Source organism: Lontra canadensis, unplaced genomic scaffold (assembly GCF_010015895.1).
Source record: "Lontra canadensis isolate GAN:19392208 unplaced genomic scaffold, GSC_riverotter_1.0 scaffold48, whole genome shotgun sequence".
NCBI lineage: Eukaryota > Metazoa > Chordata > Mammalia > Carnivora > Mustelidae > Lontra > Lontra canadensis.
The window spans coordinates 11,966,764-11,993,317 of NW_022631042.1; the positions used below are offsets into that span (position 1 = coordinate 11,966,764).

The 26,554-nt window shown below is 35.5% G+C and overlaps 1 protein-coding gene across 1 annotated transcript in view; it reads right to left on the reverse strand.

Moving 5' to 3' along the window:
- Nucleotides 1-26,554, reverse strand: part of NAMPT (nicotinamide phosphoribosyltransferase) — a 37,979-nt gene that overhangs the window by 3,474 nt on the left and 7,951 nt on the right. Inside the window, exons 2-10 of the mRNA XM_032873363.1 lie at nucleotides 20,264-20,420; nucleotides 18,692-18,795; nucleotides 16,442-16,570; nucleotides 13,377-13,535; nucleotides 12,668-12,804; nucleotides 7,540-7,765; nucleotides 5,221-5,340; nucleotides 2,776-2,916; nucleotides 1,514-1,648 (exon numbers count right to left, since the gene is read on the reverse strand). Of these exons, the coding sequence (XP_032729254.1) occupies nucleotides 1,514-1,648; nucleotides 2,776-2,916; nucleotides 5,221-5,340; nucleotides 7,540-7,765; nucleotides 12,668-12,804; nucleotides 13,377-13,535; nucleotides 16,442-16,570; nucleotides 18,692-18,795; nucleotides 20,264-20,420 (1,308 nt within the window). The remainder of the gene's footprint in view (nucleotides 1-1,513; nucleotides 1,649-2,775; nucleotides 2,917-5,220; nucleotides 5,341-7,539; nucleotides 7,766-12,667; nucleotides 12,805-13,376; nucleotides 13,536-16,441; nucleotides 16,571-18,691; nucleotides 18,796-20,263; nucleotides 20,421-26,554) is intronic.

Genomic DNA, 26,554 nt, shown 5'->3' on the forward strand with positions numbered 1-26,554 from the left:
AAAAAAAGAAACCAAGCCAGAAACAAAAAAGTATTGATTTCTTGATGAATGCTCAGTGACTGATTTAAAAACTGTGTATTCCAGAACTAACTGATACGTGTAATCCATATGATCTATGCAAGGGTCACAACGCTTGAGAATTAAAACTAAATCCCCTTTTGGGTCTGGTAAAGCCATCTGGGTCTCCCTAAGGAACTATATGCCTGCCTTTAGTTTCTCTTTAAAACACCCTAAATTTCCCATTGAGATTGAGATGCATGACCTTCTCTCTTATAAAGTTAAGTACTATCAGAGAATGGGGTTTCCTATTCTTAAATTAAAATGCCATTTAGGATTATAATTGACTACTGCCTCAAACATTCTAGAGTATCATGTATATACTCTTAAAATCAGTGCCTTTTTAAAGTCATGGTTAGGACTGTGTTTAAAGTGACGCTAGTCCATCTGGAAACACTAACTCAGCAAACTCTTGGTAGCTAGGAGAGTTAAGTGAAGGATACCAAACCCCTAAACCATCAGGCTAAACCTAAAAATCAGCTTAGGGACTAAATGCTTTTTAAAGACAAAATATTCTGCCTCAAAATCTTAGAGGAGTGTCAAAGTAATACACTCTAAGCAGAATATCTGACATGGTATTAAGAATCCATAGTGATAAATTAATATATGGTATAAACTTTTTGTGTTTTTTTTTTTTGTCTGAGAAAATGAATGTTCTTAAGTAGTTTCCCTCTAAAAGTTTGTTCAATCCAGTGGCTTAAATAAATTTTGTAACTTCTGAGTTCACAAATACAAGTGTACTTTTGCATGTTAAAGACTGTTAAAGCACATGGACCACTTCGGCACACTAGGAATTTTTCTGGTTTGGTTGATTTGAATCTGGAAGCTTGGTTAAGTCTAGGTTTCACCAGTTGTTATTATGTCATCAGAATCCAGTCTTGGCCTTTTCACATCTTACATTAAGATAACATAATTTGCATTTTGTAGCCCAGAATTGCTGTGAGAATCACATGAGACTAAAGAAAACCATCTTGACTGGATTCTGTTAAGTTTTAAAAAAATGCAATTATCTTTAACAACATCTCAGAATTTAGACAGCCCTTCCTTTATTAAAAGTATCATAGTTTTACTATAACATAAATAGCTTCCTTTAGTATTTTTGGCTATTCCTCTTCAGAAATTATTTGCTGCTAAATTGGCAGTAAAAGTAAGCTTGTTGAAGCTCATCAATCACTACCCAGCGGTTCACTGTGTAGAAGAACTTTTTTTTTTGAATGTTATAAAGTTTTTCACCCTCTGTATACACTGACTTACAATCTAGCCCCTTCTTCGTTTTCATCTTATTCTGGTAGACTAGGTCAGCATTTGTACACTTTCTTACCACAAAAGTACTTTGTCCTTCAAGAAAAAAATCTGTTCTGAAAATAATTTAAAAATACAACACAGGAGCCACCTTTCTTAATTTGGAAAGCTAACCTATTGTTAAAAAAAAAAAAAATCAGCATAGAGAACATACATGACCATATTCCTCAAGGTCTCCTTTTCCTTCCTCAAGTGTAACAAAATTCCCTGCTGGTGTCCGGTGTAAAGATAATCGACCTTTTTTGGATCTTTTGTTGGGATCAGCAACTGGGTCCTTGAAGACATTAATCTGGAAGAAAGAGAAATAAGACTAATCAGGAATGTTCACTCAATTCCCATTCAAGAAAAAAAGCTTAGGTGTATTTTATAGGTATAACTAAGCAAATCCACAGCTGGCTTTTAGAAGCATCACTCTAGCTTGTGTTGGAGGACAGAGTCCTCTGTTGTATAAGGTATAAAGTATGAACAAAATCCAAAGTCTTAAATATCCTTTCTTACCACTGTAGATACCTACTACTCTAGTTGTAAGAAGTCGTTGAAGTGAACATGTGACCCTTAAGGGATCTTTTATATTCTGGATTACCTTAAACGGATTCAAGTACAGCACATGCATGCTACTGAAAAAAAAAAAAAATCTCTGTCAACTGTATTAGAGAATCTGTGGCAAGGGAACTAGGATTCTTACTAAGGTAAAAGCTTCCACTCCATTACTTGATAACCTCTCCTTTTGTTATTTTTTACTCTATTCCATGTTACTGTGAAAAGCAAAGAAGACCTAGAGAACCTGAAGAGAACAGAGGTTAGTTTAAACATCAGGCCAATATAATAGAAGCAAGTAGTCAATCAACCTCAGAATTTTCCAAAGACAGACAGAAATGAAGTAAAGCAGGGAGCCAAGCCAGGTATTGAGGAGTTCTTAGTAACCCCCCCCCCACCTTTGGATCCACAGATTCTCAGGGGCTATGAAGGGCCAGGGCGATTGCTGTTCAGCTCCGGGAAATGGGAAGCTTGGGTTCTCCTGTTTTAAGGCTATCAGAACAGGACAGTGGTATCTGAACTCCAACCTCATGCTCCACCTTCCTCAAACACGGGACAGTGCCTACATACTCACTTATCTTTAATATGTGATGGCTAGGTGAGCTGACATTCCCACTCAAAATGGTCAGCTTTCTGACTCAAAGGTAGAATACTGAAGCAGTAGGAAATGAGTGGCCTGCATCGTCTCTCAAATCTTATTTTTCCTCCTCTCCAAGTCCCATTTTTTTTTTACCTAACATCTCTTTTCTTTCCTTGTTTTGAGTCAACGTCAGTGGTATATGACAGCGTATTATGAGTTTAGAATCATATCCTTTGGTAGAATGCAGTTATTCAATGTAATAGAGAAGTTACTAACACAGGAGTAAAAGTTAGACATACCCCAAGGCCATTGGTTACAACATAACTACACTTGAAGGAACAATTCAAGAGATCTCTCGTTAACTTCTGTAGCAAAGCTCCACCAGAACCAAAGGCAATGTTTTCAATACTCCATTTTTTTTGCTTCATGCCTTCTACAATCTAGAGGATTAAAAAACAAAAACTAAGTAATCTGATAGAGGAAGGTTATTTTTGCTGAGTCACGCTGATGAACAAAAACATCCTAGAGTCATAACACCATACATGGTGAGGTAAGAGTAAGGCCTACAAAGTTATATTCCACATTTTCTCTTTTAAATAACCTACCCACTTCAAAAAGTGTGAAAGGAAGGGATTTCACTCCAAGCTCCTGCATGTGTAGTGTTGCTATTGTGACTGTGGTCAGGGTGGGGGGAATGAAAGAAATGAGGGAATGAGAAACAACTAGTGATAAAACATTTAAGGTTTTGTGTCTATCACAAGAGAGGTTTCTGCCTCTTTTCCTAAATATGTAGATTCTGGTACACAGAAATCTAGAGCAGGGTTATATCAACTTCATAAGATGTCACAGGGAAGCAAAGTTCAAGAGTGAGGCTGACAATCAATGAGGGAAGTCTGCTGTTTGTGAAGTTAAACAGAATTTTCATTTTGTCACATTTAAGGCATCTAGTACATGTACAAAGCAAAACTGCTACAATTCCTTTCCTTGCTTCTGAAAACTTAATTCGACTCCCTTCAAGACAAAGAAAGCATGTGTTACCCTTTAGGTCAAACAACATACAAGTGAATCTGCATTAACACAGATGATTCATCTCTGACCAAGGCTTCATGAAGGCCAAGGAGTATCGGTCTCGATATTTAACTTCTTGTTCATAAGTTAAAACAAACAAACATACATCAAGTTTAAAGCTAATTCTCAACTTTAAAAAAAAGTTGCACATACACTCTCAAAATTTATAAAGAAAAAAACCAAAACTGAAGAGTTTCAGTTTTTACACGGAAGTTCAAACACACAGATGAACGAGCTGAGTGCCGGGTACGAGCCATGGGAAGAACACTGCACTAATGGGTTCTCTGAAAATGGCACAGGCCCCTTCCTGCCCGTGATTTTTCACATGAAAGGGGGAGAAATGCGTGTGAGGGCACCTGCTAAACTCGCTAAAATGTAGGCACGGGTAATAGTTCTTAACGGATACCAAGTAAGAAACCTTTAATTTAGCTGAGCTAAGGAGACAACAGCAATTAAAAATGCCTGCTGAGCTCTCTACTCAGGTCTTCCTTCTTTTTTGCACGAAAATGCCTGTTATGGAACACTTACCAAATATCTTAGAGTTGTCTGGGGAGTTTCCACTTTTCTTAAGCAAGGCAGTTTGGGAGAGCTCATTTCTGTAACTGCAAGCGAGCTCTTCCAGAAACCTTGTTCTGGAACTCCAAATGCACATCGCCACTGAACCACTGTTTGTTATATGCCATAGTTTTCTCTTAAATGGATCTTTGGGACACAAACTATTTATAATTTGGGTATTGACCTTACTTTTACCACACCAAAAATTCTTGCAAACAGAAAAATCCTTTGGTAACTTGTGTTATACAAGCGGGTGCTATTGGAGATTGATGGACATGAAAATACCAGTGGCTTTACGAGAGCAGACTGTGTATAGCATGATAGCAGGGACAGCCTTCATTTTTATGGAGTATTTTAGGTATTAAAGTTGTAGTGCTTTAAAAGCTTATTTGAGGAAAAACGCAAAAGTTTTAGATAACAGAACACTGGCTGCATCTACCAATAGTGATGACAGTCAATGCTTAATTTAGAAGAGGTGACAAACCATTCTATACTCTTTTGAGAAAGCACATATTAACACCATCTGAATTTCATAATTGCATTCCAGTAAGACACACCTGTTCAAGCTGTGTCAAGACTTTTCACTTTATATACAAGGAAGTGTTCCATAACAGGCATTTTCTTGTTTCATAGTGACACATCTTTAGTTGCAGTATCAAGGATGCCCAGTGAGGACAGAGTAGTACGTGTGGTCTGGCTGCTATGTCTAGACTTGTATTTTCTCTTCTTATGATTTTCTTAATATTTTCTTTTCTCTAGCTTACTTTATTCTAGGAATATAGTGTATAACACATAGAATAGACAAAATATGTGTAAATTGACTGTGCTATTGGTAAGTTTCTGGTCAATAGCAGGTTATTTGGAGTTAAGTTTTGGGGGAGTCAAAAGTTATATATGGATTTATGACTGTGCTGGGTGGAGGGGGTATTGGCACTCCAACCCCTGCATTATTCAAGGATCAATTGTATCTATAAATTTTAAGCAATTAAAAGATATATGATCATGAACATTTACGAAAAGAATCACAGCCGTACTTAAGTTATTAATGTGCTATTTATCAAACTGATAAGGAGCTTTATTCTAAGGAATGCTTTATCAGAACTTTAATATAAGACACATACCTCTTGTAAGGTATTAATATCTACTCCATCCCCTTGAATAATTCTAAGATAGGGTGGCAGCAACTTGTAGCCCTTTGCGTTCTCAGTAACAGGAAACTTCTTACCCAAAATATCCAAAACCTGTAGGGGAAAATACATACCCAACAAAGTAACTAAAACTGGGGGGGAAAGTGTAAAAGCTTTCCACAGTTAAAAAAATGACTTTGCTTTGCTAGACAATCTTGAGAATATAAAAACTGATCAAATTACTTAAAAAGTTTTACAACACTATATACAAGCCTTCTAAAATTTAGTCTCAATTCCTTTTGATTATATTAGAAACAGGCATGCTGTTTTTCCATCATGTCAATTTATACTGTAAAGTCGCTCAAAATACAAAATTTTCTTCTTCCCATCTTTCAAATTAATACAGATTCAGGGAAAAAAATCTTTGACATTAGGAAATTAAAACAGTAAATTTTAAGTGAGCAGAGTGCCCAGTGAGCACAGGCTGGGCCCGTAACCCAGGGGTCAATGAATCAAAAACAGTAAATATCATATTTTTAGTAGGTATATAGAAAATCATTTGACAAACTTATAATTATTATTTGGATTTATTCTGCCTATGCCCAACAGTTTGTTTGGCTTATTTTTTTAGATTTATTTATGTGAGAGAGAGAGAACAAACATTATCAGGAGGGGCAGAGGGAGAGACAGAATATGAAGCAGCCTCCGCACTGAGGACAAGTCTGATGCAGGGCTCCATCCTACCTACAACCCTGAGGTCGTGACCTGAGCCGAATCAAGAGCTGGAGGCTTAACCAACTGTGCCAACCAGGTGCCCCAGTTTGGCTTATTCTGTCTGACAGAACCCAAATATAAATCCATCTGAATTATAAAACCTCAAATTATGGTTACAAAGCAAGAAATGAAGCACATACAGCCCAAGTTTCTCAGAAGTTCTTATTTAAAGGTGACACCCATTTTTTTAAAGACAAACTGCATATTATACAAATCACCCCACTCATTCACTGCCTACTAAGTTTTAGAACAGCTGAAATTCCTGAACACTGATCTAAAATTTCTCAGCAAGCTTGGGTCAGAGCTTGCACAAGACCTACCAGACATGTATTTACCCCGAATCACTCCCTTTTCCTAAATGAAGATTCTACCAACGAGAAAATTCCGTAAGGATAACTTGGTTTATTCTTAATTAGGTCAGTACATTTTTATTAGGCAACAGGGAAGACATGAAACCTGTTAAGTTTTCTAAAACCCAATTTGTTAGTATTTCAGACTAAGACCTTCAAAATTGCCTGTTATTGAATGGGATAGGAAAAGACTTCCTTGGTTCTCTATCCCCCTTTCTCAAGGAGTAACTTATCATCTAATCATTAGTTGGGAAAGTCTGGTAAAGTGCGAAGGCAGGAGCTACAAAGATCTATATTGGATACCTGGCGTATTGTACAGGTTGTGTGACCTTTAGCAAGTTATTTTAACCTCTCCAAGCCTGTTGCTTTGTCTATAAAAGAGATGGTAATTTATCACACATCTTCATAGAAATGAAATGACACAGTTTAAGTAAAGCACCTAACACAATATTTTTCTAGTAGTAGGCACCAAATAACCTGCTTTTACTAATGATTTCCAGAGAAGGCAAACCAAGTCCTGAATGCTTTTAAAAAAAAAAAAAAAAAAAAAAAAAAAAAAAGCAAAGCAGCAATGCTACATTAAGGATCAACAATATCTCCAAAGAATCACTACCTGAAAAGTATTTTTGAATTCTTTTTTCCATGTCACCTTGCATGTATTTCTTCTGCACTAAAAACTTCAAAGGTATAGCAATGATTTGTGGTAAAGAAAAACCAGAAAATTGGTAACCAAATCACAGGATTAATATTACTAATTAATTTTTTTTTATATTTTATTTGCCAGAGAGAGAGAGGGGGAGGGCAAGAGAGCACAAAAGGGGGAGCAGCAGGCAGAGGGAGAGTAGAAGCAGACCCCACTGAGCAGGGAGCCTGATGTGGGACTCGATCCCAGAACCCTGGGATCATGACCTGAGTCGGAAGGCAGATGCTTACTCCACTGAACCACCCAGGCGTCCATAATGTTACTAATTAATTTTCAAGGTATGTAGAAAATATCTCAACATTATTATCTATTTGATGATACACAACTAACCCAGAACTGTGGGTATCCTTGGACAAATTTATTACCCTCCTTGGGCTGTAATGCTAAAATAGTTCTGAAATGGCATGTGCACAAACGAAATTAAAATAGTACTGATATAACTCATCTATAGGCATTTTAATAATCAAGTTATGTGTTCAAATTTACCTTCAATACAGTGTCCAGAGGATTTCCAGAATCGGGTCTGATTATTAGTGGTGCCTCTGTACTTCTTGACAGTATTAAATGTCTTAGGTCTTCACCCCATATTTTTTCACATGCGTTGTAAATGTCATAGCTATCGCTGACCACAGATACAGGCACTGATGAAAACTGTGTTACTATATGTTCAAAAGCATCTTTTTCACGGTCTTTCCCCCAGGCTGTTATGGTACTAGGAAATAAAATGAAAACAGATTTACTTAGGCAGACACATTATCTATTCCTGAATCATTTCTCATGCACTATACTTACACCATCAACATCACAAAGAAGGTGAGTGATTTAGCTTAATGAATACACATCATAAGGTTCGTTGACTATTTGGGCCACACCACCCCTTGGCTGATGTTTAAGAGTATAAGAAATCTTATTCCTGTCCCATAGTTATTTTAACTCTTAAAGTCATAGTCACCCAACTCTTTTTGTATTCCTGAACGTGCTCATTTAAAATCAGTTCACTAGGGGTGCCTGGCTGGCTCAGTCAGTATAGCATGTGACTCCTGATCTCAGGGTTGTGAGTTCGAGCCCCATGCTGGGTGTGGAGTTTACTTAAAAAATCAAACCAAATCATTTAACTAAATAAAGCACCTCCTGAATGCCAAGATGTCAGAAAGAATGACTACATATTCCTATTATTTTGCTAGGCAATGCAAGCACTCGGCTCCCTTCTGTGAATTTTCCAAACCATATACCAATAATAGCAGGGACATATATTTGTCTTTTTTAACTTTAAAAATCTTAAAGGCAGTTACTTATGCAATTACTTGTACTGTACTGTGTGTACACAGAGTCAACTAACCGTTTACCAGTTATACCTTCAAGTGGCCAATAACAGGCAGCCACTTATTTCAGCTGTCGAGTATCCACTACTAATTAATACACGCCCAGGGAATGTAAGAATTTTAATACTTAGTTTGGGCAAAACATAATGAAGATGGGAAACAAAATGTGAGAGTTTCTATTAGGCAGAAACTGCAACAGTGATTTTTAAAATGTCCTCAATAATGATTCTTCTTGAATAAGATTAATAATATATAACAAGCACTTCTTGGTTAATAAATGTAAGTCAAACAATTTAATAATGAATTTGAAAACTGTTACCAATTCCTCACGCCAAGCCATTTTTCCTTCTCCCTAATTTTCTAGTCTTCATCTCTACCCTATCCATTTTTCTGCATAAAATAATGGGAGGACAACCCACTCATTTATTGTATAGGCCCATGTACGTATAAGTTTATTTCAAAACTGAGGAGTTACACTAACCTATGATTGGAACTGTCATTCCATTACGGGTTGTTTTTTCCCTCTGAAGGGCTGAAGTAAACTATTTCCCCATGCAGTCAGTGTATGCTGGTGCTAACAGAGCATGTACACTTCAGGGTTATAAAGACTTAGCTACTCAGTGACAACTTTTGTCTGAAATGGAGAGACAGCAGGTCTATTCACATAAAACTTATTTTAGAGCAAACACTGCTCCTGACAAGTACAGAGGCTGCCAGTAGCTACGAAGCCAACTTCCTACTTCATGCCAGCATCTTCAGGCTAAAGGAATAATTAAGACATGAATGAAAAGAAGCCCAATCTACCTCAAGAACTACTACTGTCCTCTTTGTAAGGATGGAGAAAATTGAGCTCAAAGAATACCAACACGAGAGAGCTTTGCACTGTAAGAATGACCTCGTACAGGCAAAGCTGGCCGCCCACACAGTGCTGCTTGTCCAGTGCTGGTATCAATACAGTCCCCTTCCTCTGCTCGTTGCATCGCCCACCACACTTTGTTCATTTGTAGTCTTTTACTCACTTCCTCTCTGGCACCTGAACTTCCTTGAAGCTTTCTTTCCCATAACTTCAGAGACCTCTCCACCATTTTTATTTTATTTTTTTTCCTATTTTTATGGTTCCAGTCTGCCTTGGAGGCTGTGTTCTCCCCTTCAGTCTAACTATAAGCTCTGACCCGGTGCATGCTTTCCTCCATCCACCTCCTCGTGTGAAAAACACTAGCTTCTAAAAACAACAACAAAAACCACTTGTGTTAAGGGTTTCCAAAATCTAAGCCTTAGTCCAGGTTTTTCTTCTGGACTCCAGATCCACTTGTTAGGCAGGAAGGTGATTATCTTTATTATATTGATCACCAGGGAGACATTTCCTACAGCACCCTCTACATAATCCAATTGTAACACCTACTCTGATAATAGTATTTGGTATATGGAGCTTATAAATATCTGTTCAATGAATTCTACTAATGGCATTATTCCAATTTCCAGCATCAAATCAAATTGACAACTTTCCAAAGTTTAAGGGAAAGTTTATAAATAGCATTTTTTTCCTCCTCAATGTTCTATTGATTTTTGTTTTACTTATATAGTTTAACAAGGCAGTTTTACATAAGCTCAAAAAAGTAAGCATTTTCTTAACCACATGATGTACAATTTTAAATTGGGTTACACATTAAATAGTCTAATACTTCTTTTAAGTTTCTTGGTCAAACTCTCCCCACATCTTTAAGTTCAGTGGGGTTTTTAAAAAATGTGTTATTACTGGCTATAAGAAAGTGTGGCTTTGCTTTGCATAACCTCAGAATAAGTAAATCAGGAATATGAAAATCGTTATATGAACAGGGCAAAATTAGAATCTGAGTATGTGAACTGGTAGTACACTCGGAAGAAAACAGAAAAGTCCTGTTAAAACAAACGATAACAGCATATACTTAAGTCCAGATTCATATATTCCTTAAAATATTTGTAACAATAATGGCTTTTAGAGTTCTCTTATTTTCAAGTTATTTTAGATGTTAGCTCATTTATCCTTAATGACCTGCTAATGTTGGAGACTTGGCATTTTATTTTAGCCCCTCCTTTTGTTTGGCTGGATGGACAAACTGCGGAAGGGAGAGGTAAGTGACCTGCCCATGGCCACCCAGACTGTCAGCTGTAAGGTTTACTGGGTCACTCAGATTTCCCAGCTTTTAGTTCAAAGCTTCTTTCACTATACCATGCTACTGTTCAAAAGACTTTCTATTTAGGAACATCTGAAATATTCTTACATATTAAAAGGGTCAAATTTATAAATGTAGTAAATATTATGAGACATCCTGTTTTATTTAACATGGAAACCCTAAGGAAGACGTATCTTTATTCTCAGATTTATAATATCATACTTGTGAAAACAAAACCATCAGTGAAGAGTCATATATGTATATTATTTTTTGTGTGTGTCTTTTTTTTTTTTTTAAAGATTTATTTATTTATTTGAGAGACAGCATGAATGGGGGAAGGAGCAGAGGGAGAGGGACAAGCAGACTTCCTTCTGAGTGTGGAATCTGATGTAGGGCTTGATCCCAGGACCCTGAGATCAGAACTGAGCTAAAATGAAGAGTGAGCTGCTCAACACACTAAGCCATCCAGGCGGCCGCAGATACTACTCAAGTTTTTAGAAGATGTACATACATCTAAGTCCAAAATAAAACTACTGTAATCCTAGAGCCTTCGTCTGTTGATGACATCCCTGTGTTCCCACTTTCATGAGCCTTGACTGTGAGAGCATTCAGCAAGGCCCTAATGTCATGATACAGCATTTCCTATGAATATTTACGGAATTTACCATCCACCAGTCCCAATCTAATCATCAAGTTCTAGCAGTTTCATCTCCCAAGCCATTGCTCATGTTCAGCCACTTCTTTCCATTCAGAGTCACAGGGTCTGCACCTTGTCATCTCTCCAAACTGCTGCAACAGTTTCCTATTCAGCCTAACTTCTTGTTTCTGTCAATTCACAGGATATCCTGCTATCAAAACAATCTTCATAAAATATTTATCTGATGACAAAGCTCCTTATGCTCAAAACTTCAATGCTCACTCCTATTTGAAAAAGTAATTAGATTAACCTAGCATGTTGTACACAGTTAACATTCAATGTCAAATGAATCTCAGGGCCTTGACTAACCTATTTTTTCAGTCTACTCTATGTTCCCAACAAAATCCCTAGTATGTTTCAGCCCATATTCCCTGAACACGATCCATCTCCTCTTTCACTCTTGCTTTCTCAGGACAATCCCTGACCTGTGGTAGGCATGTGATTAGATTTACTCAGAAGGATTGCTCTCTCATGTCTGCCATTAAATTCTGCCATTCCTTCAAGAAGTGAAGATTTTACATAACCATCTCTATAAAAAGCTTTCTTGATCCTGCCAGCGAGGTAACATCTTTCCTTTCCTTCCCTTGAACCACCAGAGCGCTTTCACCTCTTTAAAAGTACTTCATCAACAGAGCAGAAAGTTGCTAGTCTATTATTTTTATACTGATATCAGAAGGGTCAATATCTTATATATTTTTCTATCCCCTACAGCACCCAGTAGATTGCCTTGGAGAAAACCTCACTGGTGGTTTTAGCACCCTGTGATATCCAAGTAGGAGTAAAACTTAATAAATTTCCCCAAACTGATTACTGTAAATAATTTTTGCTATTAAGAACCAGAAATTAGGTTTGGCATACACTGTAAAAGCTCCACTGACTTTCAGTAAAGTTTTAGTAAAGTGGGAGCAGAACAGTTGCACTCTGGATTGTAACTGCCTTTTAGAGTGACTTGAGCTGGTTTAGCCATATCCGATAAGATAGCAGGAAAAGAATCTGAACCCCTCCTTTCATCAGGGTGCCTTGTTCTTCTACAGTTGACGGTACTGGGTCCAGCTGACAACTTGCAGGGTGTGTAGAAAGCAGGAAAAGAGAAAAAGCGACCAAGTTTTACAGGGAGTGCTCCTAGATTTAACAAATAAAATGTATCTGCATGTGGCAACAGAGCAGTTCTTTTAAAAACTCTTAAAATAAAACTTACATGGCAACTTAAGAGTCAAAAGAAAGCTCTTCAGTGGTTTTTATTAGGATGGTTCCAAGTTCTCTACCTAATCTTTAACACCTAATATAAATACTGAATTCGTATTGCTTATATTTGTGAAGATTTACTATAGTTACTGGCTTGTAATTAAGCAAAACCTCACTGAATCACCAACCCAAGAGTGAAAAAAGTCATTTTAGAAAACAAATGTTTAGATAATAGGAGGATGGAAACAGAATTGTACCTGTGTTCTGCTGCAGGAACAGAATAGCCTGGAACAGGATCTTTTGTTCCATAGTATTTTTTAACAAAAGCAATTCCTGCTACTGTATCTGTTCCTTTGAAGTTAACCAAATGAGCAGATGCTCCTATGCCAGCAGTCTGGAAAATAAAGCACACACCAAATCCAACAAAAGGAAAAGACTCATACTTTGAGGTATAAAGTGCATCTCTCAAGGGAATTCCTGTCTTCAAGCCATTCTTGGAGAGATATTTAACTATTAGCAGAGATAACAGTTCCTATGACAAAGATCCAGTGTCCCTAAACATTTAAGGAGCCAACTGTTACTTCTAGCAGAGAGACCTACTGAATCGTGACCCACCCTCATTTCCCACCAGCCTCATCTTCCTTACTCTGCCTTGTGCCTTTCTGCAGAACATAATTTGACACCTGCTGCATTTATTATAATATATAGCATTATACGTCTGTCCATCCATTCGATATGTAAAGGATAGGTGCATTTGTTGAAAGCTTCATTCCACATACTCTGGACAGAGGCTAACACATAGTAAGTACTTAATATATATCTATTGACTGAATGTCTGGAGTTTTAAAACGTAGCCTACTCAGAAACAAGATCAGTATCGGTAACATCCTCCAAATTTATAATTTAGATTACCATTCTAACCAACAAACCACAGTCTACGAAATGAAGTTCATTTCAGTTTCTTACCTCTTGGGAAGAAACTCCTCTGTAGCCAAAATCATGTAACTTGTATTCCAGACCATTTAAGTTACCAGATGTCTCCAGCAAATATTTGGCCAATATTTTCTTCTGCTCTCTAGAATTTGTGGCCACTGTGATTGGATACCAGGACTGAACAAGAATAGTCTGTAGTGATAAAATCAATCACAAATATTAGGATATAAAATACCGATTTCTTTCTGAGTAAAATCCCTTCTTTCTCTGGAGGTATGTCCTAGACCTCCATACTACCAGAAATACCAGTTAGACATCCGAACTGTCGAGCAGGATGCCCGCCGCGTGCAATCCGGAGATAGTGCATAGCTTAGCTCTCAAATCATCAACACAAAGGATAAGCACAATAGGACCTTAGTAGTACAGAACATCGAATTACCTAGTTTTTAGTCAAAGCGACAACGAAGCAAATAATATTTAGAAAGACTGTGATAAAGGACAATTTTTTTTTTAATTTTCAATCTGTCATGGACAAATAGTTTTATAAAATACATTCACACATAGGTATTATGTCAATTACCATGAAAGTTTCTAAATAAGTTTGGTTATCCTCAATTACTGTATTTAATGTGGACCTGTATCAAATAGTTTATGGACCAGCATGGGAATACACTTAGAACAGTATGGGGCTAAAGAAGTTAATCATTTATTTCTCTACATAATCCTGGATCTAATTTTTCCTTAGATCTATTATGACTACCAGTCGGTTATTTAGCTCAGCGATGCTTTCGCTTAGCGCTAGAGAATTCTATTCACTGAGTTGTGCTTTACGTTCTTGACTTTTATCAACTCATTTTAAGAAAGCTACATGAAACATTTCTGCATATGCTATAAAACTGTGTGGTCACTGTCTATTTTATAATTCTTTTTAACAGCAAAAAGGTTTCATTTTGCTTTTTGGTTGGAAGAGGTGGTTACGTTTAGCCCAATATGTCCAATCCTCAGCCCCTTTTTAAGTCTGAGAAATCTTTACAGAACGCTTGGGCTCTTCTAAACATGTTTTGAAATCTGATTGCAGATTTCTAGCACCACTATTGATATTGATAAAGTAATTCAATAATTTCAGTGGGTTTTAAAATTCAGTGTACAGTGAATAGCAAAGAATATTAGCAATAACTCTGAACATACACTGGGGAAGGTCACTGGAAGGAATACTATTTAGTGCTATTTAAAATGTTTTAAATCAAGGATTGCCTGAACAACATCTTTAAGTTTGTAAATAACAAGATGTCTAAATATAACATTTTTAACTTTATGGTTGTCTAGTGAAATACACCAAAATAATAATGATTATTTCAACAGGGTTTTTGTTGTTGTTTTTAAAGCCAGTGTTTTTTTCACTTTCTGAAGAAAATAAAAACATACATGAAGCAAGGTGAGCTGGGAATTAGTCCTCCATGTCCATAAATATCTGCTTTATGGACGTTCAATTAGACACAAGGGCAAGTACTTACTGACTAAACCCTCAATCAGAAAATAAAAGTGAAAAAACTTACCCATAGATGATGATTTTCAAAATAAGATTTATCTGCTTGGGATATTCTGGCACTGAAGCTAACTTTGGATAACTATTCCTTTTGCGTTCTTATAATACCATCCTCTTAAAGTCTAGTATTTCCCAGTAAAAATACTATCACAACTATATAAAAACTAGTAAGTTTTCTTTTACTTTGAATTCACAGTCAATTCAAAGTTTTAAAACACTGCAGTAAACTACTTTAAGTCATTATTTTGGGCAACTGGACATTTTTCCTGGGCCTATCAGCCTTAATATAAGTTGATGTCTCATAAAGGGCCTGTTAATTTTGAGTTTTAAATTTTCTGTCAATTTTGAAAATGTATTTCAAACATATTCTTGGACCTCTTATATTCTTTTAAATTTTCCAGTACTTATAAATAACCTCAAATGTGTGATTTTACAATATAACAACAAATTAGTTTAACCAATAAATACTAAGTTAAAGAATTAGTTCTAGTGGCGCCTGGGTGGCTCAGTGGGTTAAAGCCTCTGCCTTCGGCTCAGGTCATGATCCCAGGGTCCTGGGATCGAGCCCCGCATGGGGCTCTCTGTTCAGCAGGGAGCCTGCTTTCTCCTCACTCTGCCTGCCTCTCTGCCTACTTGTGATCTCTGTCTGTCAAATAAATAAATTTTAAAAATCTTAAAAAAAAAAAAAAAGAATTAGTTCTAAGCACTGGGTAAACACGTCTCAAATAGTAAGGTGGTATTTCTATAGTCAATTTCTAGGGTATTTCCTTTAATAGAGAAAATCTAAATTAAGCCACTGAGAAGTTAAGTAGATTATTAATGTCAAAACTATGAGCATGTGAAAACAGGACTACTTAGGTACAGATGAAACGAAAACAAAGAGCCTTCCTCAGAGTCTCTAGGATATCCTCCTTTTTGGGCTTAGAAATTAAAATGATTAGCAAGTCTTGAGTGTTGTTTAGAAAGAAATATCAGGTGGTAAAACACAGGCTCTAAACTAATTAGATAATGAAGAAAGCTGTTATTAAAAATCTGAACAAAATTCCTTTAGTATAATTAGAATAGAATATCCACAAAATATCCTAAGTTAGTAAAAATAAACCTGCGCTATTTTCCTCAGTTTTCTCTATGATAATATACATTTAGGATTGCAACAAACAAGAGAGAAGACAACTGAGCTTTAACAGTAATAGTTCTTAATAATTTCACTTAGATAAAGACTCAGAACACTAGATTTCACTGGAAGGAAACTTAGGTTATTTAATCCAACTGTCACTTTATAAATGAGAAAACTGAGGCCTGGAAAGGTTTAGTAAATTGTAGAAGATTACACAGCTTTATTAGTAGCAATTCAATTTTTTAAAAATTTATTTGTGTGTGTGTGTGTGTGTGTCTAAAGTGTATTAAGTGAAGATACAGAAATAGCTCTCAAGAGTTAGAGGGGTTCCGATAGCGTTGCCCTATTAGTAGCAATTTTAAAACAAGAATGCCAGTTGAATGGTTTTTATGTCCTCAATTGATGTTAAACAGTAATCAGAATAAAACAATTCACCTCAATCCAATTTGTAAGCCAGTAACACTCTGGGTCTGTGTTTTCCACTGTGAAGAGAACATTTCCTCGGGGAATGACATAACCCTCAGGAACAGCTTTTATTTCTATTGGAAGATGCCCATCGTATTTCTGGTAAAAGACAATAATAAATTTATTCATTCAACGGATGACATGCAGTTACTTGTTTTAATAAGGTTCTTTATATTTTATAGAAGCTAAACTTACTGTCATAAAAACTGCAACTGTACATGTTACTATATTGCCAGTAATATAACCAGAATATTCTTATTCTCCTGAAATAAAACTAACTAAAATGATTAATAGTTTAGGCACTGATACTAATTTTTAACTTTTATGTTATCAGAGTACTTCCACTAAGAACATTTCTTACTAGAAGATAATCTCAAACTGATCAAAAGTTTTCTCATTCTTTCAAAAAAAGTTTATTCCGACATATTTTAAAGATATTCCAAGAATACTATCTTCCTTCTTAGTTGTTTTCATAAAAGAAAAGCTAAAGGTTAAAAGACAAAATAAGGGACTGCCATTAGCAACATAAAATGACGACAAACAAAAAAGAAAAGAGAGGGTGCCCGGGTGGCTAGGTCTGCTAAATGTCTGCCTTCTGGCTCCAGTCATTATCCCAGGGTCCAGGGATAGAGTCCCACATCTGATTCCCTGCTCAGCGGGGAGCTTGCTTCTCCCTCTCCTCCCTGCTTGTGCTCTCTCTCACTATCTTTGTCTCTTGCTCTCAAATAAATAAGTAAAATCTTAAACAAAAAAAAAAAAAAAAGAAAGAAAGAAAGGAGAAGAAAAAAAGAGAAGAGAGAGAGAGAGATCCCTGCCAGTAGAAGAATCTTAAATAGGTTTTCTCTTTATTTTGGGTTAGGCTGGAACCTCTTTAGGAATAGACAGACCAAACATTAAATGTACTTTCTAAAGCTTTGGGAATCAATTTGCAAGTGCAACAGTTCTCTCCAAAATTAGCCTGAAACACATTTGCTACAGAGTATGTTATTGGATATTTAATTACGCCTCCTTTCTTTTAAAGGTAAACGGTGTGGCTAAATTTTGGCTAGGAAGGCAAATTATTTCAGAAATCCCAGGGACAGGTTAACTAGATAAAAGAAAAATCTGTTTAATGAGAGGCACTGGAAGACCTTATGATACAGCAGAAAGAATACTGCCTTAGAAACCGCAGCGTGGACTCAAAAATACTGACTTTGGGCAAGTCATTTAACATCTCTAGGTCTCAGACTCTATTCTTAAAACAGGGTTAGGTGAGACTAGATTAGATCCCTAAAATTCTCTGAACATAAAATCACAAGATTTATCACCTTGGGTACTGGGAATTATATTAATAAGCTTAACACCTATTATCACTGTTCTCTTCCCAGCAAACCAAATGAGGTAAGTGTAGGAGTTAGCCAACAGATTTTACTAACCTTACTCAAGATACAGGGAACGTATAGCACATAATGCTTACTTGACTTCTTCAAAGACCCATAAGTAAAAAAATAGTAAAACTCAGTATTACAATATAGGCCTGAAAGTTGAAGTATATCTAATTATTTTGAGTTTGATAGTCTACAATGGAAAAGACATTTGTTTTTAAGACATAAATTAACACTTTACATGGCAAGATGCCAGAAGATCCCATTCCCAATCCATCTCTGTAGTGAAGACCACCACCAGAGGATATTTAACTCTCATAACTCAATTCCCAGATCTTTGGATGTTCATATAGTTTAGGTGATTGATCCAAACATGCTAGGTATGAATATTATAGGACAACAAAGAATAAAAATCAACCTTATGGACTGACACGGAACCATTCCAATGATTCAGTCAGGGAAATTTCCGAGAATTACTGTATAGTGATAGTCTCACCACATCTATTCCCTTAAATAATGTACAGCCAAGAAAAAAGACCTAAATTTTACAACTGCCAAATAACCACGCCCTTTTTAATTATAGCACATATTCAAAGAAAAGATCAAATCTCCTTTCTGAAAAATGCTAGTGATTTAAATTATAATTCATTTATATTATAACCAATTATTTAGACCTGCTATAGAAAAAAATTTAAATGTTACCCTTAACTTTTCACAAGAATATCTAAAATAGTAATTATATTTGGGTCACAGATGGAAAAAAGTTATAATTACAGTCTTTTACTCAAATTCCTTTGTAAGAAATTTTGAACTAAAAGTAAAATCAAAGTAGAGCAAAACACAACATATTTTTTACCTCAAGAATGTAGTTCCATCCCTTTTCATTAAAGACATCATCCTGGAAATGCTCTCTATACACTTCTTTGGCTTCCTGGATCTTCTCTTTGGTCACTACTTTACCTGAAAAGACAAATTCCTCCTTTTTACATTTCTAAAGGCATTCCGTAAGTTGTTGAGTTGCTGTAGGATGGATCTATTTCACCATTCTATGGATTAAAAAACCAAGAACTGAGAGGTTAAATAATCACCCAGAGTCAACCACACAGCCAGAAAAGGAATTTACCCTTCTGCTTGTTCACTCTAAGCATATATGGTTAAGTTTTTATTTGAAAAGCAGATGTGCAGAAGAAATTATTACATGAAAAGGATTTTTTTAAATCACAGTAATAAGTTAACTTCTAAGATGATTTATCACTGTAATGTATCTTCAAATTTGATACAGATAATTTTCCAGGTGAACCTTTTCACTTTATTCATAAAGGGTGTCTTCGGGGCCGATAATCCAATAATTTTCACAAGGACTAAGTGTTTGCTCCTCAAATACACTTTTAGTTATCTTTAGCTGTAAAATGAGGATAATAGTAGAGTACCTACTTATAGAATGACTTTGAGGACTAAGTGAGTTAAGACATATGAAGCACTTGGCATAATGCTGGCCTATAACAGGCAATTAACAGATCTGAGCTATAATTAATAATATTCTATAAAGTTTTTAAGCTATAGAACTGAAGTATGACATCAATCTTTAGGACTTTCTCTATATAAGGTCACTAGAAAACTCATTTAAAATATCTTGGGAAGTCTTACTGCAAAGTACTGTGGATATTCAAGTCGGTTTTCAATGGTATAACATATCTGAACTATCTGACCTTAAAACTGCCAAGATTACGGGAAAGATTATCTTTGTAAGATTCAACTTAATCTGTGTTCATTTCTGAGACTATTTTTATTTGAAAAGGCTTCAGACATGAAATTTTCCAAAATGTATAAAAACCTTTGTGAACTTTTTTCACCCTAGAAATACCATTATAAAACAAACTGGACATTCAAATACAAAACTTGATCTTAGCCAAAAGGCCAAGAAGTGATGGACTTTCAAATACAAAAGCACAGAAATTATTTTGGGGTTTTTTCCATTTTAAAACCTATTTTAACTAAGGCCACAGTGTCAGGCAGTTCTGAAAAATAGGCTTTTAAGATAAAACAGACTATGACAAAAATATTCTAATTGCTACCATAATTCAAAATGAATTCCTAGATGAATAATGAATCCTTTACTGTGAATTAATGACTTAAATATATAAATATACCAGGTTAGCCTCAGAAAATTATTGACTTTTCTAAAACTTACTCCCGAATTAGTTTCAGAAATTCTTTCTCATATTTAGAATAAGCCCATACACCAAAGTTTAAGATTTAATGCATTCAAATTAAGTTTTTTACAATTCCAAAATAACACCTGAAACAGTCAAAATAGTTAAGTAAATGTCAAAATTTAACTATTTGAAATCACAGAATATAATATAGGAGAAAATTTATGAAGTGTTACATAAAAGCAGTGTTTTAAATGTACTAGGAAAAATAATACCTTTTAAGTACTTATTAAGAATGTACTGCAACCCATAAAATACTGTTTCCTCGTATTTCACCTTCTTTATTTTGGAGTTTTCTGTCTTCTTTTCACGGCATTCAAAGTAGGAATAAACTTTGCTTGTATTGGGTGGGTACTGTTTATAGTGAGTAACCTAAAGGAAAGAGAAATATTTAAGTTAGAGAACATCAGAACAGAATACAAATCATGGCAGAAAAGGCTTGAAATTATCTAAAACCAGAGAAACTACACTTCTTATTTGCTACTGATCAGCTTCTTTTCCTAGTTGTAAAGAATACAGAAAGAAGCATCATCCTTATTAGGATACTCTTAGTTCATTCAGTTATCTTAATTTGAAAACCACAGGACAGCATTAAGTTTTATAAACAAATAAACTGAACTTAAAGAAGTATGAGACCTTTAATGGGATGGACCCTTGAAATGAAAGTTTGAAGAAAGGTATCTGATTTGGTCTTGGGGAATGGTCTTTCTTCAGGATAGAGAAATGTAGCTACCTGGGGTGGGGCATACCCATGATATAAAAAATGAACTGGAAGCAGCATTTGGTACTGCTACTATCCGAATGTGTCAATGACTCCCCATGACTCTACTTTGTATAGTGAGGCTGTGAGAATGACTCCTTCCAGTCTTCATAGTAACACTATGAAAACCTGGATGAAAGTAACAACAGCAGCAAATAAATAATCAACCAACTAACTAAAGAAATAAATAAATATGTCCTGTTTATAATATTACTTTTTCTCAAATTTCCTCTGAATTGGGAAATAAATCCCTGTCCAATGTAACATCGAATCTTTAGGAGTTGAAAAACATGAAGTATTATTTCTTTTCCATGAATTTGGATTGGAGTTACTATTGAAAGTTAGTATGTCTTTGTTTTAAGAAAAAAGTGAGTTCATTATAATTTGAATTTTCTTATATTTTAATGTTGTTAAAACATTCTACCAATAGAAAGTAACTGGAAGTATAATGTGTATGTGCTCTGTTGAAACAGTAGGAATGAAAATGCCTAAAAGGTTAAGGTACAGGGCAGTCAAGCAGGTAATGGTGTAATGATTGCCGCAGAACAAGTTCCATGGATGACACTGTGAAGAACATAAACCATTCTTCCTGTTTAGCTCCGATCCTAAGTTTAGGGAAACCAATGCTTTCCTTGTTTGGATGGCATAATCTTAAAGTAAAATGGCTTTAACCTAAAAAATATTTGTAGATTAGCATAAAAAATTCTAAAATAAATATACTCTATATAGAAGCAAAAAAAAAAAATCACAAATGTTTAATAAATGTTTCTTCTCCAAAAGAAGCAACCTGGAACTCTATGAAAACAGCACCCTTATGCTGCTTGAAGGCAACCCGCATGAAGAATCTTAAACTTGGAGATAGAGACCAGGGTTTGGCTTGGGTTTTGTTTTTGTTTTTTATGTCAGAACCTAGAGACTGATACTACTGGAAGCTGAAGTAGTAGCTCAGTGAAATAACTAAAACAAAACCCAGAGCAGTTAAATCTATGAACCAATTCACCAAAATGCAAATATTTGAATGATACCCTAGTAATAAATAACTACTATTTCAACTACTTAAGAAACTGATTGGAAAAAGGTTAATACCACCTAAAAACATACCCAAGATGTATATAAACATGAAAATGTCCAGTTTACAATGTAAGTGACTCCAACTCCTTTAGTGGGAATAAGCAGTGAGGTAGAAGAAAAGTCAACTCCAATGAAGTAAAAACCAAAGGTCTGGATCACATTATGCAAGCTCACAGAAGTCAGATTCATAGTTGTGACTCTCAGTAGTTTGACCTTTTTGCAGTTCAGATACTGAAAGGTGCATTTTATAAATTTACTTTTTCTACACCAGATTTAAAAGTATTAGAAGGCAAATAAATTATTTTCATCACCCGTCAAAAGCTGAATGAAAATGTCCCTAAACTATTTAACCCCATTTTGGCCTAAAAGTATACTAAAACTTTTTGATCATGCACATACAGTTCCAGTTTTGGACAGTGAGTATGTTTAGAATTTCAAAGCTTTACTACTGCCATGTTCTTTAACTATGTACTTAAACCTCTACATAAATATTTGGAATGCTTCCTCTGAAAACAAATGTCATTAAAAACACAGAACTGTCTAGGCTGCTTCATCAGAAACTAAGTGTGACTTCTAAAATCTTTGGAGAACTTTCGAGAACTGTTCTAGAATTTAGCTTTAGAAGCTAATTCTCAGGCAATTAACCGCCTACCAATGAACACCCAATATATGTAAAGAGCCAAATAGTATGTTTGGATCTATTTATATTAGCTTATGCCATTGTTTTAATGGGAAAAAAATGTTTAAACAGAGCTTCTTAGTAAATATTATTCTAAGAATATAGCCAACAGAAGATTTATAATGGTTCCAAGTTTTGCCAGGTTTACTAGCATTTTACTTTCTTCATTTTACTTTCTGCTAAACGGCTCTCTCAGAACCACTTGGAACCTTCACTAGAAAATGAGATGATACAGCAGAAAATCAAATCATTAAATTGCTATTTTGTAAATAGTTTACTCACAAGTATATACTGTGTATCCACTATGTATCAGGCATTGTTTCAGGTACTGAGGATGGGGAAATAAAAGGGACTAAGGTGGTTTTTAATTCTCAAAGGGCTAATAAGGGCTAGAAGGTCAGAGAAAAACATATAAATCAACAAAATAACTTCAGATCTAGATGTAGGTTTGAAAAATTTAAAATGAGGGGCTAGAGGGGGCCTGATAAATTGCTGTAAAGACGGGGCCAGGAAGGCTTCTCTGAGATGGTGACAGGTGACAGGACCTAAACTACAAGATAGGAAATACACTGACTTAAGGGATGAACACAACATGTGTGGTTGGTACGTGGAGAGTGGGGAGGAGGAGGAGGGAGTACATGGTAAGGTCACAGAGAGATGCAGGGACAAGACGGCGTAAGGCTTATATGCTACAGCAAGGAGCTTGAATATTACATTGAGTACAGTAGGCAGCCATTAGAATGTTTTAAGTGGGAATGAATACGATCTGATTCATATTTTATAAGGATCGACTTGACAGTGAGGTCAAGAATGGATTACAGGGTGACCAAAGAGGAAGCAGGACCATCAGATAAGAGGCTAAAGACTAGCTTAGGTGATAGAAGTGGCTCATTTGGAGGTAAAGGAGAATTAGGCTTATAGATTATATTTGGGAGATAAAAAGGGGGAGGAATTTTATGTTTCCTACATTTTTGGCTTGAGCAACTAAGTGAATAATGGGTGTCATTTACTGAGATGGGGAAGGCTGTGGAAGGAATGGACTAGGAAATCAAGAGCTCAGTTTTAAATATATCAAGTAATGCTAAGAAAGTTTCATAGTTTTCAAAATTGAACTACAAAAGGGGAGCTATTATATCATATTGGGTTTGTTTTTTTTTTTTAAGCACTACTTGACTTCTATCAATAGAGAAAATGTTTCTACAATAAATTTAACATTATTTATAAGATGAAAATAGCTAACTTCTCATAATATCTTCAGCACACCTTACTTCTAAAAATGTTTCATAAACTAGAAAGATTTTCCTACAGCTAACAGAGCACTAGCAGTATAAAAATACATATGTGGTAAAGAACACAGGCACATAGGAAAAAGTTAGCTCTTTAAATAGAAGTGAATTTCACAGTCATGTGATTGATTTACTTCATGAAAAGCTAAAGATTGTAACCAATCCCTAGGTTAAATATCCTTGTCCCAAGTATGACATTTAAAGAGAAATATGAGGGGTGCCTGGGTGGCTCAGTCAGTTAAGCATCTGACTCTTGATTTCAGCTCAGGTCATAACCTCAGGGTTGTGAGATTGGGCCCTGTGTCGGGCTTGGTACTGGGCAAAGAGCCTGCTCAAGAGTCTCTCTCTCCCTTTTCCTCTTCTCCCCACCCCACTAAAAATAATAATAATAATGAAAAAATGAAGAGAAATATAAGAAATATTTAAGTTGCACAGAATCTTTCTGTAAGAGCAAACTCTTAAGTTTTTTCTGAGCTTCTCCAGATTTCTCATAAAGTTGATCTGATATTTTTTCAAGAGCTTTCCTCTCACAATGGGATCACAAGACACCAAAGACAGCCACTACTAATCTACTTTATCAGTTACAATTTTAACAGCTAAGAAATGATCACAAGCCAACATTTTAACAGTACTATGTGTATATAAGAGTACATGGGAAAATATATATAATGACACAAGTAAGTTATATCATCTATATAATATGGCACTCAGAAGAGGATCCATTCTGCCTTACAATGGCTAAGACTTTCTGCCTTGTCAATGCTAATGTGCTAGAAATAGCAAAAAAATTAACTGATTCTTTATTATTTTCAACGTTAAGATATCTCAAGCCTTAGAAATACTTCTATTGCCACAGAAAATAATTTTTTTGCTATTTGACTTTTGAAGCAATAATAACTTCAAAAGCAGGACTTAAAGATTTTTGGATTATATTTTGGGGTCTTCCAAATCAGCCATAATCATACTGCCCCTTCCCATAAACCTCTTAGCACAGAGTTCCTGATAGTTTGTACTTTTTTTTTGCCACACCTTTGAAAAAGATGTAGTCAACTGACAAAGAGGACACCTGGTTCTGGTATCTTTGTTTTGTAAAATATTATATAATTACTACTGATCTAAGTTAATTTTCCTATCAAGTGTATTCATGATTTACATATAGGATTTTATTTCTGTTGCCTGAGCTTTTCCTATAATTTATAATATAAAACTCACTGGAAAATTGCATTGTACAAATGTACACATAATCTCTGACATACAAACTACAACACTACTCCATTCCTCACAATGCTCAGGCTGCTGAGAGTCACTGTGACATAACTGAAGTGTCTGGTCAGAAGCAATGCAAAAGAAGCAACGATGAAAAACAGGAACAGCTCAGACCCTGGGCAGCTAAAGTTCCAGCCAGGACTAACTTGCCAGTAAAACCTGTCCCCAACTCTTTTTCCAAAAAGCCCAAATTTTTAAAGTTTGTTAATCTGCTATTAATGAGGCAGCAAAATCTCTAAAAAAAAAAAAAAAGCTACCTTGGGTGCCAAATCACCATACAAAAATTATACAATCTTCTTTAACGTCTCTAAAACCAACTTTCAGCCACCCTGGATTTTAAGAGACATCTTGTCTTTTACAATACCTTGGAGATCTTCAATGTTTATTAAATGAATTAATGAAAGTGGGCTGAGTTCCAGATAACCAGTTTAGAAATAACCTTTTGAGAAGCAACCCACACTGGACAGCACAATTCATAACAATGGGTGATGTGTAAATTGCTTAGAGATTACTACTGGACAGTAATTTTTCAACTTATTGTCAACATCTTCCATCTTAATCTGCTAATAGGTAAAATGTTCAGAAATAAACTATACTCTCCTATAGTTTGTTACAAACATTATCTACATAGAAGCAAGGGAATGGAACAAGGAATAGAAATGCACTTTTTAATGAGCCAGTTATTTGTAAACTAATCAATGGCTACCCCAGGGACAGGCAGTTGGTGGGGGTGGGGGTGGTGGTGATTGGGAGGGGAGCACCCAAACAAAAATCTGACTGGTCTCCTTTACAAAAAGTTCCAAATGCTTTTTAAGTACAGCAATGGCTAAAGCAGCCCAATACACAACATAAATACAACCCAGCAGATACTTTTACTTTATGCCATTTTGAAAATGATTAAACAAGAGCCCAGGATGAAAATGGAAGAAACAACTACATTAACCTGTTTCTCAGTTCCTTATTATGTATTTAAGGTAGTATGAGATTACAGAAATGAATATATTTTCCACCTTCCTCCTTTGGTCCGAATTGTCTTGAACCCCCCAGAGAGGATACAAGTAAAAACAATATAACCATGTTGTCATGAGCTTGGACACTACCCTACTACCTGCAAAAAACCTTTCTGTAGACTTTAGACAACAAACTATTCTTTCTTTAGTTTTACAAGAAGAAACCAACAATATTTTCTCTTCCATCAACACATCTAAAACCACTAGGTTCCCTACTTACATTAACTGCCCAGTAGTTCGTAAGTACTGATAAGAATATGTAATAGTCTCATGGAATTGCCAAATAAAAATTTCATTGTTTCTAACCTCAGGATTATAATTTCTGTCTCTTCATCTAAGAAGATAAAAAGGTAAAAATGGAAATAGAACATATGAACCTGACTGAATCCTCTTGAGGGATTTTTGGGAAGGAAAAATGAAAAATCTTACTAAGA